General features: G+C 39.9%; 1 protein-coding gene across 1 annotated transcript; it reads left to right on the top strand.

Moving 5' to 3' along the window:
- Positions 1-5443: 5443 nt before the first annotated feature.
- Positions 5444-18048, top strand: pias2 (protein inhibitor of activated STAT, 2). The gene is made up of 14 exons (XM_058636876.1): positions 5444-5523; positions 6772-6947; positions 9315-9402; positions 9525-9575; positions 10271-10361; positions 10457-10591; positions 10683-10788; positions 11401-11474; positions 12074-12234; positions 13200-13333; positions 13712-13892; positions 14002-14138; positions 14233-14270; positions 15579-18048. The coding sequence occupies exons 1-14, from the start codon at positions 5510-5512 to the stop codon at positions 15789-15791; spliced, it is 1599 nt and encodes a 532-aa protein (XP_058492859.1). The 5' UTR covers positions 5444-5509; the 3' UTR covers positions 15792-18048.
- The last annotated feature ends 258 nt before the right edge of the window (positions 18049-18306 follow it).

The raw sequence follows: 18306 nt of genomic DNA, 5'->3' as shown, positions 1-18306 counted from the left end.
GTTATAGCGTCTGTAACGCTTTTATGTCCGGTGGACGTCGACTCATACGGTGTAACGCTACTGAACGCATCAGTAAACACACTTTGCTTGGGCTTCTTTTGGGATGACTGAGAAGTCCCCGGTGTTTCTCTCATTGTAATACACTCTTCGTGCAGCACGCGATGGTGTTGTTTCAGGTGGTGAAACATGTTTGTTGTGCTACCTCGCTTCGTCGCAATTTTCGCCAAGCACGACCTGCACAACACCTCGCTCTGGTTGACATCATCCTTTTTAAATCCAAAATCGCCACCGGCCGCATTATCTTCCACGCTCATGTCACTTTCTTTCCCGTTGTGTATGTCGTGTGTGTGTGTGTGTGTGTGTGCGCGTCTCAGTGTCCGTCTCCCTCCCGCCCTCCTATGTTTGTCATTGGTTAGCTTCAGCTGTCGATCCACAGCAAGCATGAAATAAGGTTTGTGGTTGGCTGGCCGCAGTGGTGCATTCAAGGGCAATCGTAAAAATGAAGTTTATTGTGCCAGAAATGTACATGGAGGGCGAGCGCGGGGGAAAATCTATATTGTTTATATCGTTGCTTTTGCGATATGAATATCTTGAATGTTCATATCTAGATATCGATACGATAACGATATATCGTTCAGCCCTAACACACACACACAGTCGTGTTTCCATGACTTCAGATGACATTAAATAGTTTTACTCTTACTTAACTATAACTAGTACTGGCCTCACCCATAACCTTAACCTAACTATACAACATGTCTTCAGCTTAAAACTTCATCATTTAAGAACCACAGAATCACAGAATCACTGTGGGATACATGGATAGATATATAGATAAAGTGAATATGCACACCACAAATGTTAAACATTTAAACACCGACACAAAAAGTAATTTTCCTAAAAAATATATGATAACTTATGATGTTCATGGTTTTTTGTAGTTATATAAAACTGTGTCATGTGACATGTCACCAACTCTTCTTCTTCTTCTTTATTTGGTAATAATGAGTAACAAAGAGATGCACATGACCAGGAGAGGGAAGGGAGGGAGGAGGAGGAGGAGGAGGAGGAGGAGGAGGAGGAGGAGGAGGAGGAGGAGCATCAGCTGTGAGTTTTTACTACAGTGACGATAAAGTGGTAGACGTTTCAGGTGATGTTGTAAAAGTATGTAGATCTGTAAAGTCTGTAAATAAAAATAGAGCTGCAACTTACAATTATTTTCATAATCATTTCATCTGTCGATTATTTTCTCGATGAATCGTTTGGTCCATAAAATATCAGAAAACCTTCAAAAATGTTGATCGTTGTTTGTCAAACCTGTAAATGATGATGTTCTCAAATGTCTTGTTTTGTCCACAAACCAAAATGTTTCACTTCTAATGATTTCTTTGTTATCAGAGCAAAGAAATGAAGAAAATATTCACATTTAAGAAGCTTCAACTATCGGAAATCTTGTTTTAATCATGAAAAAAACCGATTAATCAATTATCAAAATAGTTAATTAATTTAGTAATCGATAAATAATCGATGAATCGATGAATCGTTTCAGCTGTAAATAAAAAGGTGAAAAGGTGACCAGTGACAGTCCGAGGAAAGAAAGTGCTTTTCAACTGAGACGTCAGTGGATAATGAAGTCACACCAGTCTGGTTTCCAGGACTTCAGAGGACATCTCTAACTCTAACCTTAACCATAACTACCAATGGCCTCACTTTAACCTTAACCTTAACCTTAACCTTAACCTAACATCATCACTGGCCGTACAACATGTCTTAATCATTTACATTAAAGGGACTTGATTTTTGATTTTTGTTCCGATGAGAAAGAAAATAATGTGAGTGTGTGAACAGATGCAGGTCCCCACAACATGAGTAATACACACACACACACACACGTTGATTACATTTGCAGTAACTAGTAAATTAGTCAGAAAAAAGAGACAAAAAGCCGCCGCTGACATTTGAGGTCCAGTTGTACACCTTCAGCGCAGATTGATGCTTCACCTTATTTTATAGTAGTGTTATTGATTAGCACTGCGCTTGTCAGTGGTGCATAAAATGAACACTGTGTTATAGGGCCATGGATTTCTGTCAGCCTGTTGACAAGATAACCCATTATCGGACGACTCCTCCTAATTTGTTTTTGTTTATTCAGAAGTATAAAGTAACATTCAGCCGGCCCCAATAATAAGTCTATTACGTGCAAATCCTTGTCACTCCGTCGATGGCCACTAATCTTTGCTGCTCCTAATTACAAGAGGATTCTCAGCCTTAATTAACCAATCTTTATCCCATTTTACCTGCTTAATGCTCTGCACAGACTCAGCAGCTGCACTCGCTGAGCTGCTCACTTTTCAGAGAGTAAATGACTTTAAAAAAAGAATGAAATAATGAAATTTGGGTAAGTGAGAAAAAGAAAAGGAAAAAAGGCATTTTAAAAATACTTAGGTGAAACAAATGTGAAAGAAGCCGGGATGGATTACTGAGCAGGTCTGGGCACAGCCGCCACACGGCTGCATTTACTCTGGACAGGTTTTAAAAACCCTGTACGGCCTCCAGTGCACGATGCAGCTTTTTGGAGGTTTCTGAGGAACTGGTCATGGTTAGAGGTAACATGTGGACTGTGGTTAGATTAGCAGTTTTAGGCTTTAACTACCTCTGGGTAAGGTTACGTAGATGTGTTTTTCCTCATTTCTTAGGAAGTGTTTAAGTTTAGGACTAAGATTTGAATTGTACTTAAGTTTAGAGTTAGGAATGAAGTGGTTAACATTAAGGATAATGCTTTGTTTTGGTTGTTGATGTAGAGTCTGAAGAAGAATAGCTGCACAGACCTGCGTACGTGCACCTGCCAGTGTGTATCCACTGCATGTGGAACTTTTAATATGCAAATATGTTAAAAACACACAAAGGTTGTCTCTTTGTGAGCAGCCTGGCTGATGATGAGTGCGTCTGCAGCAGCTCATGTGTTGACAGCCTCACAAACACAGCTGTTTGTCTGCTTTGCCTGACAAATAAAGAGAGACAGAACCCAGTCATGGTCACTGCCTGCTGCTAGACCACAGCACAACCAGAGACACAGGCAGAGTCCAACAGTCGTCTTCAGCCTGTCCACTGTCAAGACCTAATTCACTTTGAACAGGCTCACTGTGATCACTGGTGATGGAGATGAGCAGAAGTGTGTCACTGACCTCCTCTGGTCAGATGCTGTAAGTCCAGCAGCGGTGCTGGGTGTGGTCACAAGTGCTTCCTGATGCATTATTCCAGGGTTTCTCAGTCCTGACAACATACTAATGCATATGTCATAGCATGTCCTTTTCTGCAGATGTTTGGTCACCACTTTGTCCATATTCACAAATATCTCTAGTGCTCAATTAGCTATTAAATGCAGGTTAATCTGAATGGAACTACAATGTAGTTAGTATCAAGGAAGGTTGAATTTAATATAGGCCAAGTTTCATTGCCGCGGTCTAACTCGTTCTTACTCAGCCTATGAACCGTTGTGTTTATCAGAGCTGTGTGGAGGACTGAGGCTGACAGCGTAACAAGGCTCACAGACACATGTGAGAGGAAAACTCCCCAGAGGAAGAGGAAGTTCCTCCAGCAGCCAAACACCTAACAAGCCTCCCACCGCACTCCCCGAGAGCAACAGCTGCTGCTGCTTCATTCCAACTATAATTGGGATCTGGCCATCTACTGCCACTCAGGACCATGGTGCACTTAATAAAGCTCAGTGTAGGTGTGTGTGTGTAACTTCTTACTTCTGTCTGTCTGTGTGAGGACCTATTAGAGCTGGAGCGAGATGCTGCTTCTGCTGCTGCTGTTGTTGTTGTTGTTGTTGTTGTTGTTGTTGATCAAATTAAGGGCATTTTGGCCGATCCTGCTTCATTTCTTCGACGCAGCTGTAGGATTCAGACTTGGATCAAAGTTTAGGGTTATAACTGGGATCAGGCTAAAGCCAAGTTCGACCTAACAACAGATTGATCTTAAATGTTTACAGAGATAACTTTGAATCTCTTCACCTCATTTCTTCTGCTCTTTCAACTCAAGTTCTTACAAAGTGCATTTTTCAACTTTCTTCTCTACATTGCTTTTAATTGCCTTTGAATGTTCTTGAATCTTCCCGTGTGTCCACACAGTGACGCAGTGGCAAGCATTGTTGCCTCATAGCAAGAAGATCACCAGTTTGAATCCCTGTTTGAATCCCTGTTTATACTGTATGTTCTCCCCATGTGCAGTTCTTGGGGATTAGGTTAACTGGACACGACTGAGTTGGGATCACAGATGACAGGATTTTCCAAACCAACTCTCACGCAAACAATTTCCTGCATCTCATCAACTCTTTTAAAAATCCCAAATATCACCAAACGTTTGTGAAATCAAAGATGATTCTAAAGTGACCTCCTCCTCGTGTGACACTGATACAGTGAGTGTCAGAGGTCAGAGGTCAACAGCTGTAACCATGGTAATATTGGTTTCTTTAAACCATGATCCACGATCCAGTTCCTGTGGTGAGTTCGGTGTTTGATTTCAAACAGTGACGTCACAGAATAACACAATTCTAAAACTCCTGTGTCACTACATCATACTACCACACTATAAACCTGAACTGTCCCTTTAATTTAAACCAGATCTTGCTGGATCGGGATCTGAGACCTCCCTCTTTTTATCTTGTGATATTCCAAAGATATTATCAAATAAACCAATAAACCCTTTGTTTAAAAGCACCGAGTCTGTTTGAACTGTATAACAATTTCCACAAAAGCCACAAAATGGAGGCAAACTGTATTGCTGTTAAAACTTTATTAGCTCCATTCTTGTTTTTCCGGCGCCGACTGTTTGACAGCTGCAAACAAACACCTGCGGACGGCAACGACCTCGACCTCGGCCTTCACTCAGCGTGTGTCTGATTTCCCAGGTTGACTTTTCCCCCACTTTACCTCCATTTGCCCGACATGTCGTCTGACCTGACATGTGCAGTGAACAATGATTTATTGGCCCCAGACCACAGATGACAAAGTGGAAGGGGTCAGTGTGTTCTATTACTTCACTCCATGAATGCCTGGTAGCACAGGTGACTGCGACCCTAACAAAAGGCTGCACATGCCTAATCGTGGCAGAAATGAGTTTCTGCCTCATTAGGACCAGGATTTGGTCTTCATGAGGACTACTGGTCCTGACAAGGTTATGTTATAACCGTATCAATTTATCATGTAATATCATATAATAAGGTTATAGGACGGTAATGAGTCCCACACCAGTTCTACATCTGTAGACAACAAAGGCATTGTTTCTTTAAAACTAGTTCATCTTTAACAGGACAGTGCTAATATTGTATAGCTGTATTTTACAGTATGTTATTCGTCATATTTCCCTATGCTTACACATGCTCTACGTTTTTATTGTTTTATTTTGAAAAACCCAAGTTACAGGAAGTTTACTAACAGCAGCTGTGGCGTCACCTGGAAGTAGACAAGCTGGGCGGGATTACCGGGGAACAACAAGATGGCGCAGAATGAAGATATTTGGGTAAGCGAAGAAAAACACTGTTGATAATTTACTTTTATTGAAAATACACCAACTACTAATAACATGTAGCGAATAGAATAAGCGGAAAAGAAGGTTCCGGCCAGTGTGCTATCGACAGGAAGGTGCATTTTAACGTCACACCGTTTACGTTTCGAGAGTTAGCTCTGATGCTAATAGATGGGAAGAAATATGTGATAACTAAAGGTTTCGTTAGACGCGACAACTAAACAGAAATACAAAGGTTTCACTGTGTGTGTGAACATGGTCAACAGTCACATAAGACACAGACAATGTTTACTGCCCTATGGCAGCTTATGTTACTAAAATACAAGGTAATGCGAGGAAATATAATCATGTTAAAAGTTTTTGTCTCAGATGTATAAGGCAAATAATACTTATGTTTTTAAGAAATATAAATACACTCACTGTTAAGTATGAGGCATACCACACATACCACAACAGAGAAGTGATTCCAGGTTGTAAGTTTAAGAATTGCAGATAAAAACGTTTGTTCTATTCCGTAATGTGCATTTACCATGAATTATTTATTCATCTGTTTCTTTATTATTTGTTTAATCTCAGTTTTTCTATTATCATGTTTTTTTAGTTGTTTTTCTATAGCAAGCTTTTAATATACACTGCATTATCTTCTTGTGTTCTACACAATAACAATAGGCTTTCTGATGGCCTGGGTAAAGACTGTGTGTTTTATGGAGGTGACTTTTCATGCTCCTGTTCACTTTCCCCTAAGGTGTATGATTAAGTGCACAGCTTTAATCTTTATGCATGTTTTAGCCTGGAAATAGAGAAGTTCTGTAGTCTTTTTTATTTTGTTGCATAATGTTGTCCAAATCCCACAGGGGAAATAAAACAAAGCTTGTTTTGCTTCATTTCTTTGTCATTTGTACTTTTATTTTTAAAAATTTGATACAAATTATTAAACTGAGTTTGAAAATCTGAGATTAAATTTTTATGGTCATATTGCTCAGCCCTAATGCTCAGTTTGTGTTTTTGGTAGGCCCCGTTGTTTTTCTTTTTTTTTGCAAAACAAAGGTGATTGTAAATTTGAGATTCTCCTGCAAATTCTGAACAGAAGAAGTATGTGATGTGCTAAAAACCAAAACTCTTTCCACTGTTATTCCAGGATCATAGTGTCACCACCTGACCCTTTTCCCCCTGCCTTGGCTGTCTCTTTGCTGTCTCTTTGCTGTGGTACACTTTGCTGAACACTGACATCTTTCTTAACAGGGTTTCATTCTGTGAAACACACGTCAGCCCGATGACAACTGCGTGGCACGACATCAAAACCAGCATGAACCTCCAGCAGCCAGCCCCTGTCATCCCCCCCGTCCACCCTGATGTGCAGATGAAATCCCTGCCCTTCTATGATGTGCTGGACATCTTGATCAAGCCTTCGAGTTTAGGTCTGTGCTGTTTTGTTTCTGTGTTGGTTTAGAGAACACATATAGGTTCTGTTATAGTTTGTTAAATGCTGTTACAAATATTATATCTCAAGTCTTTTATTCATAAATCATCAAGTATTTCATCTATTACCTAAATATAAAAAATCTTAAGTCTGTGTTAGTTTAGAGAACACATATAGGTTCTGCCACCATGTCTTGACTTTGTTAAATGCTGTTACAAATATTATATCTCAAGTCTTTTATTCCTAAATCATCAAGTATTTCATCTATTACCTAAATATAAAACATCTTAAGTCTTTTTAACATTTAACCTCAAATGTTGTTAATATCACAAAATAGCAATTACTTTGTAATGAGAGATTTAATAACTTGCATATAGCTTTAAAGCTTTAGTGCTAAAACACAAACATCAGTTCTGATAGTGTTGCTTCATAGAGTGTGTTTTCAGATAAGTGACGCAGCATACAAATATTGTTACATTGTTTATGTTCACTAAGACCAAACAGTGTATGTAACAACTAAAGTTATGTGAGTTGCCTTTGCTTGAGTTTATTGTCTTATTTGTGGATTTTCGCCCTTTATTTTGCTTAAATAATGTTTTTCTTCCACAAGAATTCAGCCCAATAAATACTTAAATATGTCAAGTCAGTCAGTTAGGCGTTTTTGTATCTGTCTTACTCGGGGAGTTGGGCGATATATATCGCTGTGATAATGTCGTCATTTGAGTTTTAACGATGTGCAAATTGACAATATCGAGTATGTAAATGACTTTGCCAAAGCTGATGAAACATGCACATAAACTGCACACATTCACTGAATGTCTGCAGCAGAAGTCCTGAGCACGGAGCAGCAGGATTCAGTGTCACATGACCACTAGTAGATGGTAGCACTTTCCCTGCCACTCAGGGCAGCTGCACAGAGAAAACATACGTCTCAATAAAAGCTTATAGGACAGGTATATACAGTATAGTAATAGTATTATTTTCTATTTTGTTAAAAATATACTAACTTTTGTTTAAAACTTTCCATACTTTTTAAAGCTTCAATTTTAAGACCATAAATAAAAGTCGTTTCCTTTAATATCGTGTCCATTGATATAATCTGTAAGCAACAATTAATGAGTTATAACTCATCAAAGCAAATGTTGAAAGGATATCGGCTAAATATCTTGATACATCAAAATAAAAAAAATATCCACATATTATTTTTTTGCCAATATCGCCCCAGCCCTACTTGCTTGCACACATTCTTGTTCTACATTCTTTGTGAGGACACCATAACCTCTTACCCTAACCATCACAACTAAATGCCTAACCCTAACCTTTAAGCTCACCCTGAGCTAAAGCCAATTCTAACCATAACCCTTTATGAGGATTTTCCCAAGAATATGATTGAATTAAACCTAAACAGACATGTCCCCACACACACACACACACACACACACACACACACACACACACACACACACACACACACACACACACCTTTTGCAAATATATTAGTCAGTTGTTTGGTTGACAGTGGCTGATAAGAAATCTTTAACACTTCTGGGAAACACAGATTGATGAAGGTCTGGCTCACTGAGGCCTAGGCCAGACTGGGTCCATGTGAAGTGTGTGCTGGCGGCTTTACTAATGTGCTGCATCTCATGCACTGCTGTTGTTCACTCGGGGAACATGTCAACTTCATGTCTGCAGGATACCTGTCACAGAGCTGCTGCAGTTTTACATATGCTTTCCCATAAATAATATACTTTTATGCCCCTGAAGCTGAATTTCCTTTCACAATAAAAGACTTGTTAAGAAACTGAAATCATTCAAGGAACAGAAAAGCTACAGAAGCTGTTGTATTTGTGACGTGCAGTATAGATTTAGCTGGGAATCACTCGTGGTTTACTTGTGTGAGACGCATAGTGTTTGCTTCAATGACAAGTAAGACGTGGTACACAGAATTCGCATCTCACCCGCCTGTGTAAGCAGACACCTGGAAACCAGCTGACACCTTTACTCAGCCAAGTCACATGACTGGCTCTGTAAATATAAACCATTTTGATGGCATGGATTTTCTTTAAGACACTCCTGTCTAGTATGTAATATGTTGACCTTGAGTGTTAATAGTTCCGTTCACAGTGCCAGTGAGGCTTAAACCCATCTAATTGTGAATCATCTGTCATCATAACAGTAATACATGTTTTCTTAACTGTTTTATCTTCAGTGAAGGAATTTTGAACACCTGCCTTCGTGGTGGCAGAATCCAGGAAGACTGAAAATGAATAAAAAGTGTATAGTGTATAATGTGTGCTTTGAACCTAACTGTAATCCAGTATCTTTTCTTTCATAACTAACAGTCATCACTTGCATTTTTCAGGAGCGAGTACTGCACAGAGGTATCATCAAGAAAAATATTTCATCTTTGCCTTGACACCCCAGCAAGTTCGGGAAGTATGCATATCCAGGTATGACTGATTGTTTGCACTGTGGCACAGTTATTCAACACTAACTGGGAAACACCTGTGTACGTCATGTACATGATATATTGATAATGAAATGGCATCTCTTTATTTCTTTTTGTTGACAGGGACTTTCTACCAGGTGGCAGAAGGGATTACATGGTTCAAATTCAGCTGAGGTGAGAATAGTCAAGACTCACCTGATTGTAAATGTCTTTTTGTGACTTGGCAGCACTTATCAAACGTGGGCCTTGCAAAATTAACCTAAATTTATATTAACCCATTCAAATGATCATGATATACTGTATCGGGCTATATTTATTTCATTTTCATATTTTCATAGTTCACAGACTGCATCTGAATCAAATATTTAATAGTAAAATTATTCAAAGGGAAATAAATACAGGCATTTAGGCAAAATCCCTGCAGTAACATCTGGCTGTAGATGACTTTGCATATTTGAAGTAGAGTTTTATGTATATTTGTTCATTTCTACATCGTGTTAGAGTATGCTGTATGAATTTGTCTTATCCGTGTCTAACCTGTATGTGGTCCTGTCAGTCTTGCAGAAAGATTTTTATTTGAGATTTTATTCCTGATTAAATAAGCGTTTAATTAAAAGACATCAACCATATAAACTGATGTGTATGTGTAAATCATTATGATATCTCATCTTGGTGTTGTCATTTTAATGTATATCTGTTATTTATCTGTCAATACGACACAGCTTCTCAGTTATGGACGAATAGTAATGGAAGTTATTACGATTAGTTATCACGATTATTCATTTGTAAAATGCTAACCAATGCTAAAGTTAGAAACACCAGCATTATGTTTGCCTGCTTTGTTGATACACGTGTGTTTGTGTTTGCAGGTTTTGTTTGTCAGAGACAAGTTGCCCTCAAGAAGATAATTATCCCAACAGTCTGTGTATAAAGGTCAATGGGAAACTTTTTCCTTTGCCTGTAAGTCTTTTGTTTTCGTCGCCATTTCCAACTAAAAAATGCCAGTTCATTCTTTCAACTGTAAACATTCCAACAATGTATTTTTCCCCCTCTAGGGTTTCGCACCTCCGCCAAAAAATGGCGTGGAACAGAAGAGACCAGGAAGACCGCTGAATATCACGTCGCTCGTCCGACTCTCCTCTGCAGTACCCAATCAGATTTCAGTGACATGGGCACCTGAAATTGGAAAAGTGAGAACTCCTCTCAGCTGTTTTTGTTTTGTCTTCTTCCTTTCCCTGTCCTTGACACCATCATGACAGCGAGCCATCTATTGTTTTTCAGACTTACTCTATGTCTGTGTACCTGGTGAGACAACTGACATCACCACTGCTGCTTCAGAGGCTGAGGATGAAGGGCATCAGAAACCCAGACCACTCCAGAGCATTAAGTAATTACATAGTCCTTCACCCTTGAAACGCTAAAATGCAGTTTTCTCAAACAGCAGCAACCAGATTGTTACACCTGAGAAGAGCTTTTCACAGGAGCTGCAAGGATTCTTTGATTCTCTGAGTATTCAGGGAACAGAAATCAGTGGAAGTTATTTACTATATGCATGTAATGTTACTTACTGTCACTGCTAAAATATAAGCTGGCTCCTTTACTTCCAGTCAGTTGTCATTCAGAGGAAAGTTTAAGATAACGTTAGTGATTAAGATTTACGAAACATTGGTGAGTAAATTAAAGCAACTTCTGTCGCCAAACACCGATCTTGTTGCTATGGTCCACGCCTCGCGTGAGCCTGCAGAGCTTTCTGAAGGGACGACACTTATATTCCAAATCTTCTCTTTCAGCCTTCCACTCATGTTTCAGAGAATTGGGGTCAATTTCTTTACCCAAAAGTCGCTGCCATCTCACTTTACTGGCGTAGTCTCCACCTTCTCTCCATCAGTTGTGATGTAAACAAAACATTGCTGTTATTGATGAACACAGGCAGTTACACACCACAACTTTAATGCTTATTATACACAAATATCTAGTATCCTCCTCCTCTGTGTTCCAGTTAAAGAGAAGCTGACAGCAGATCCAGACAGTGAGATTGCTACAACAAGCCTTCGAGTCTCACTTATGTGTCCGGTAAGTGAATCATCTGCATTTACACAAATTCTGACTATCTTTACCTTTTGGAAGGTTCTCCCCGTGTGTGCTTACTGTGGGTTCTCTCCGGGTTCTCGGGTTTCCTCCCATAGTCCATAAATATGCAGTACTGTATTGGGATTAAGTAAATTGGACACTCCAATAGGTGTGAATGTGAGAGTGAATGGTTGTTTGTCTCTATGTGTGTCCCTGCGATGGACTGGCGATCTGTCCAAGATGTGACCCCGCCTATCACCCTATGCCAGCTGAGATTGGCACAGCACCCCCTGCGATAGAAGATGGATGGATCTTATATTCATTAAAAACATATTTCTGAGGAAACCAGGAAAAAGAAAACCCCGTGCTCCTCCATATTTCACACATAATTAATTTTGTCTAAGGGAGTAATGATTTACGATGGTTGGTTCATATTTGTTCAAGTGATAATTATGATATTTCTGATTTGTCTTGACTGACCTGTGTGTGTGTGTGTGTGTGTGTGTGTGTGTGTGTGTGTGTGTGTGTGTGTGTGTGTGTGTGTGTGTGTGTGTGTGTGTGTGTGTGTGTGTGTGTGTGTGTGTGTGTGTGTTCTCGTGCAGCTGGGTAAGATGCGGCTGACGGTGCCGTGTCGGGCGGTGACGTGCTCTCACCTGCAGTGTTTCGATGCTGCCCTCTACCTTCAGATGAACGAGAAGAAACCCACCTGGATCTGTCCTGTTTGTGACAAGAAAGCTGCCTACGAGAGTCTCATCATTGATGGGTCAGTTCACAGTAAACATGACTTTTCCCAGTTTATCTGTTGTCATGTTCCCACTAAATATTTCAAATCTTATATTTCAAATATAATACCTGCATATTTTTAGGCTATATCCCGATATATGAGTTTTTAAAATACACTTATTACCTTTGATTTCAGATAATACCTGGTTTATTTCTTTGGCTTTTTAATGTTAAATAAAGGATACGTACGTTAGAAGCAATTAAATCAACTATAAACAAGGTCAAATTCTGCAATAACAAGATTATTTTACAATATCTAGAGTTCAATATAATACATGTGTTAATTATCAATGCAGCAGCCTTTAAAACTAGTCATCACAGATAAGGGTATCTGTGATGACTAGTTTTAAAGGCTGCTGCACTTGATAGTGGATGGTATTGTCTCATGTCACGATAAAGATATAATATCCATGTATCTCCTGCTCACAGACACATGCCTGCAGCTTCCCATCACAGTCAGACATAGTCCGACATATGGTTAAGAAAGTTTTACTGTCCTTTATTAGATATCAACAAAGACAGAAATGTGTTGATAAAAGCTTTTATTTCCCCCAAGAATCTAGTGTTCATGTAGGATGGTGAGTCTCACTGAAAAATAACTGAATTGATTTTTAATTGAAGTGGAAATCGAATAAAATCATAACTGTGTCTTAAGTCAGTGGTGCTACAGGCGAGTTCATGGATCAGAAGCAGACAACCCACGTTCACTCGTCTCTGGGGCCTCAACAAACTATTATTTTGCTCATCGAGTAATCTGTTGATTATTTTCTCCATTAATCGATTAGTTGTTTGGTCCATAAAATGTTCTAAAATGTCTTGTCTATTCCAAAAACCGAAATGATTTGGTTTTAATCATTTCTTTGTTATATGGAACACTTAAGAAAGTATTGACATTTAAAAGGCTGAAAAATCAAAGCACTTATTGTTAAATGTTTCTTTTCCCAGTTTATTCTTGGAAATACTGAATGACTGCTCAGATGTGGATGAGATCAAGTTTCAGGAGGATGGAACTTGGTGTCCCATGAGACCAAAGAAAGAGGCGGTCAAGGTCCCTTCTCAGTCCATTCCAAAGATTGAGGGTCAGTACGTGGTCATGACACGTGTTGATACTTGATACAGTGTCAATTGATCCTGCTTACAAACATTATTTGTGGAATTAGTTTTTAGCCATGTTTGTTTATTTATTTATTTATTTATTTAATTTATTTAATTTTTCAAATTTTTTTACTGGTTATAATTGACAGAAACACAGTGTAGGGCTTTTATTTTAATTTTTGTCAGTTTTATATTATGTTTTTCAATCCCCACTTCCTCTGTTGTTGTGTGAGTGAGACTTGTGTCTCAGATCCACTGTCTGATGATCAAATAACACATTTATCTCTGGGATTTAGTGAAATACTTGAGTGAAGTGGCCCTTTAAGACTTTCCATTGACCTTACTGACGTCTCTGACCTCAGCTCCTGTGCGCCAGCCATCAGTGGTTCCTCAATCTACTGAGCCCAGCTCCACCAAGAAGGCTGATGTCATTGACCTCACGCTGGAAAGCTCCTCTTCCTCCTCTGATGAAGAGGACTCAGACCCTCCACTGAAGAAACGTTGCATATACATTTCCAAGAATGAGGATATGCATGCAAAGGGGTGAGCGAGGCCCTCTGTGTTGTTTTCAGAGCCATAAACATTTGACAACACTGGACACTTTCTAATGTTTCAATCTAAAGCAGTTTTGTTTTTGTTTGTTTCATCTCAGAGTGTTGACCTACCAACCCACTGTGCGCATGCCAAATGTCCAGTCCCTGGACCCGACGTATCTGACCTCCACGCTCGCTGACTATGCAGTCCCCTTCCATGCGTCCACTCTGGCCAACATCCCCACAGAAATGCAGAGTCAGTCAGCTCAACATTACGACTGGAGACATTGTCGCTTACATACCGGAGTCCTCCTCCTTGTTAATAATTATGTTCTGTTTCTTACTTTTAGGTCTGGATTTGTTTACTTTAATTCAAGCAGATTCTCAGGTATGTGTGTTAAAAGCTGTCATATCACTGCAAACCAGGAGAATTCACAGTGTGAAATAGCAGAATACAAATGTTTTCATATCCTTTGTGGACTTTGTTTAGGTCTAGTCTTCATAGAGTCTTCATAGAGCTTCATAGAGTCTTCATAGAGCCTTCATAGAGTCTTCATAGAGCTTCATAGAGTCTTCATAGAGCCTCATAGAGGCTTCATAGAGCTTCATAAGTCTTCATAGAGTCTTCATAGAGCCTTCATAGAGCTTCATAGAGTCTTCATAGAGTCTTCATAGAGCTTCATAGCGTCTTCATAGAGCTTCATAGAGTCTTCATAGAGTCTTCATAGAGTCTTCATAGAGCTTCATAGAGTCTTTATAGAGTCTTCATAGAGCTTCATAGAGTCTTCATAGAGCTTCATAGACTCTTCATAGAGTCTTCATAGAGCTTCATAGACTCTTCATAGAGCTTCATAGAGCTTTATAGAGGCTTCATAGAGCTTCATAGACTCTTCATAGACTCTTCATATAGCTTCATAGAGCTTTATAGAGGCTTCATAGAGCTTCATAGAGCTTCATAGACTCTTCATAGACTCTTCATAGAGCTTCATATAGCTTCATAGACTCTTCATAGACTCTTCATAGAGTCTTCATAGAGTCTCATAGAGTCTTCATAGAGCTTCATAGACTCTTCATAGACTCTTCATAGACTCTTCATAGACTCTTCATAGAGTCTTCATAGAGTCCTGTTAAAACACTGATGGGATTAGCCCTGTTTTTTTGAAGTGTTACTGTTTAAGTTATTAACACTAAGTCAGAGCTGACTGCCCTGTGATTGTACCTCTCACTGAACAAAAGGTTCAGCTGGTTCTTTCTGCATGTTATCTTAAGAATGTGTTCACGTCTTTATATCCATGTTAGTCAGCCTTTTCTGACAGGAAACTGATTTTTTTAAACTGCTAACTCTCTCACACCAAAGTCCACAGAGAAAAGGAAAAATTTTAGTTCACAGGGACACAGGAAAATGGTCAATCTGAACACCAAAGTCACAAAATAACACATTTGAGGATTTTGAGGGAGATTAGTAACATATGTGTGCTGTAATATAACGTCTCTGATTGTCTCTGTAGACTTTGGTGCAGGAGAGGTTTACAAAGTTCAGAAAGTCTGTCTAACACAGATAAGAAGATAAGGCAGCAAATATATTCTTAGAATTTTTTTTTTTACTCCTGGATTCTTCAGTGAGTTGTTTGTCCAGTTCCTCTGATCGTGAATGTGACGCCGTGTTGATCCCGATCCCCTTGTTTTTCTTGCTCAGCATTACCGGCCTCAGATGTTCCTCGACAACCTGACGAGCAGCATGCAGAGTGCAGCCAGCACCAGCTCCGCTCTGGTCTCCTCCAGCAGCCACTACGAGACCAGCGCACACGCCACCAGCTCCCTCCACGAAACCCGGGTCATCACAGGAGCAGGGGGCGGAGCTGGAGGAGGAGCTGACAGTGGCATTTCAGATATTATTTCACTAGACTGAGCCGCGTCTCTTACTGGACCTTCTCAGGCCTGTTTTGTGGCCTTTTTTATTCAGTCTGGAGTGAACATGTGAGGAAACAGGCACAAACAGTACGTCACATGATCAAGCACATACATTGGTATACATGAGAACTTTGTACCTGGCCTTTGGTTTGATGGCCAATGTCCGAGAGGAGCACAACTCATTTTGGTGCATGTTGCCTTTAAGATCCAGTGTGTAGGATGAAGGGCTTGATGAAATGAAATACAGTATTTCAGAATGATGTATTTATTTATTAATAATCATCATGAGTCTGTTATGTTTGTGCCACCATGTCGGTGCAGAAAACAAACGCAAATATCACTGCAGCGACAGCACTCTTTATTTATGACATCAAAGTCATAAATAAGTCCTTTCCTTCTTTGGTGACCCCAAATTCTGATTAGAATTGACTGTCTATTTAAGTAAAAACCTAGCTATTCACTCTAGATGATTCAGATGGTTGTTATATGCAACTTCACTAAATCCTTTTATTACACGGTGCTGTTTGATTGGCCATCGATCCAGACGTGCAGAACCAGAGGTTTCCCTGACACAGGTACTCCGAGTGTTCATGGCGTCTTCATGTATACCAATGTGTTTGTTTCCATGAACACGTGACTCTGTGCTGTTTTGGCCTTTTTTGATGGGAACACTGAACTGTGTGCCTCACTGAAGTGCGACAGAGTCGGGATGAAAGGAAGAAGAGTTGGGACTTGCAACAAGGTCTTGTTTCCTTGTGTGTGAACGAATTGTTGGAAAAAAACCCACACACACACACACACACACGCGTTTCTCTGTTTTTACTGTATCTTCTGACGACTGTTTTGCCTTTCATCCTCAAATGGAAGGCAGCTCAGTGATTCAACTGTTTTCACAGTTCTTTAATGGCGTTTATTACAGGGCAGCTTTTACATCGTACACTTTGACGTTGTTTGCTTCATTGTCATTTAGGGAGAGCAATAATCATTTCACTCATGTCGGCAGGCAGGATCACAAACAGCACTTTTTAGTTTTTACTAGTAAAACAGCACACATGCCCGTTCCCTTGCATTTCTTAACCAAACAAAGTTGACACTACACACACACACACACACTGGTGTGTTCTTCCACTAAAAGTAATTTTCCACCATGGTTGCCATGGTGAACAGTTATTCACTACGTCTTGTTCAGGATTATTTCTCCCGATATCTCTTTTACAAGTGTTGCTTTTCTTTACACGGAAAGGTTTTTATGGAATTATTGATCAGAAATACCCCACCGCATTAAAGTAGTCCCGCCTACTGTACCTTTTCATTGCTGTAAATGTAGTCTAGATAACGGATCCAGTTGGTCCTCATCACTCCGCGTCGTCATTTAAGATGTGAGCGAATCAAATGAGTTTGCTCAGTTTCTAGTTTCTACACTACATGTACTTTATGCTCAGCACCCATGTGACGCGTGTGTTTCCCAAAGCGTTAAACTTGACATTTTCTGGTAAACGTGCGTTATCAGCTGTGACAAATCCGGTTCCACAAAGTTCACAGTGCCAAAACGAAACAATCTCACTCCACTTTTGTTGTACTTTGGCTGGTGTTGTGTGTCGATGCTTTGTGTTGGTATGGGATGGACATTTGCTCAGCATTAATGGCCACATTTCACTTTTCTGTCGTCGTGAGGATGACTCGTGGTTCATGTGGACTCCCATCGGTCACCAGGAGCTCACACTCAGGGATAGAAGTGATCCAGACAGCCCACTGACATTGTTCTGACCCTGTGATTCTGACATGTGTGTGCTTCAGTGTTGCACCCGTGTTTGTCAGTAGGAAATGTTGCTGCCTTCATCGTAACAGAGACAAACATGTGATTGACAGGTATCTGAAAAGCAAATGTTATCTGCATGAGAAACTTACCACTGGTGCTAAGTGATTTGGGTAATTTTGGTGACCAAATGTGTAAAAGCTATCATTGTAAAGTAAGTCCTTGTTACGTTCAGTGACATCCCATTGTTTTCCTGTCATGAACGGAGAGGGTTTGCATCAAAGTTGCAGTTTTGTTTGCGATTTACGGTTTAGATCTTTCATATTGTTCCTTTCACCTGTGAGCTGAGGATGGCGATGTGATGGGATCCATGCTGGTTATAAGAGAACGGTTCTTTACAGATTCTCCTTGTTTTTCACTCTCTGTATTTTTAATTGTGGTTCCATGTGTGGGTGTTTTTTATGATTAAAAATGTCTTTTGTATTCAGTTCAAATCTGACGCTGTTGTGCAACTGTCGTCGTTATTCCGTCAGCTGACTTCACCGAGACCCAGACTCACAGACATTTTGTCTGCTGGCAAGAAAAATGGATTCTAACCACTTACCAAAAGGTTTAAAAACTGTTTTGCCTGGAAACAAGTTTGTAAACTACTCAAGGCCTTAGATAGAGTCAGTGTTTTAAGCGTGTGGGGACACAGGTGGGGACACAGGTGGTGCTGCTGCTGCTGCAGCTGCATCACCTGGGTAAATCCAAAAAA

The sequence above is a fragment of the Solea solea genome, chromosome 8 (genome assembly GCF_958295425.1).
Source record: "Solea solea chromosome 8, fSolSol10.1, whole genome shotgun sequence".
Taxonomy (NCBI): domain Eukaryota; kingdom Metazoa; phylum Chordata; class Actinopteri; order Pleuronectiformes; family Soleidae; genus Solea; species Solea solea.
Note: the sequence above shows the minus strand (reverse complement) of the source record. Positions and strands in the feature narration are given on the sequence as shown.

Coding starts and splice junctions, on each gene's coding strand:
- pias2 (XM_058636876.1), top strand. Junction 6,948..9,314: donor GATCAAGCCTTCGAGTTTAG/GTCTGTGCTGTT, acceptor TGCATTTTTCAG/GAGCGAGTACTGCACAGAGG. Junction 13,893..14,001: donor GAGGATATGCATGCAAAGGG/GTGAGCGAGGCC, acceptor GTTTCATCTCAG/AGTGTTGACCTACCAACCCA.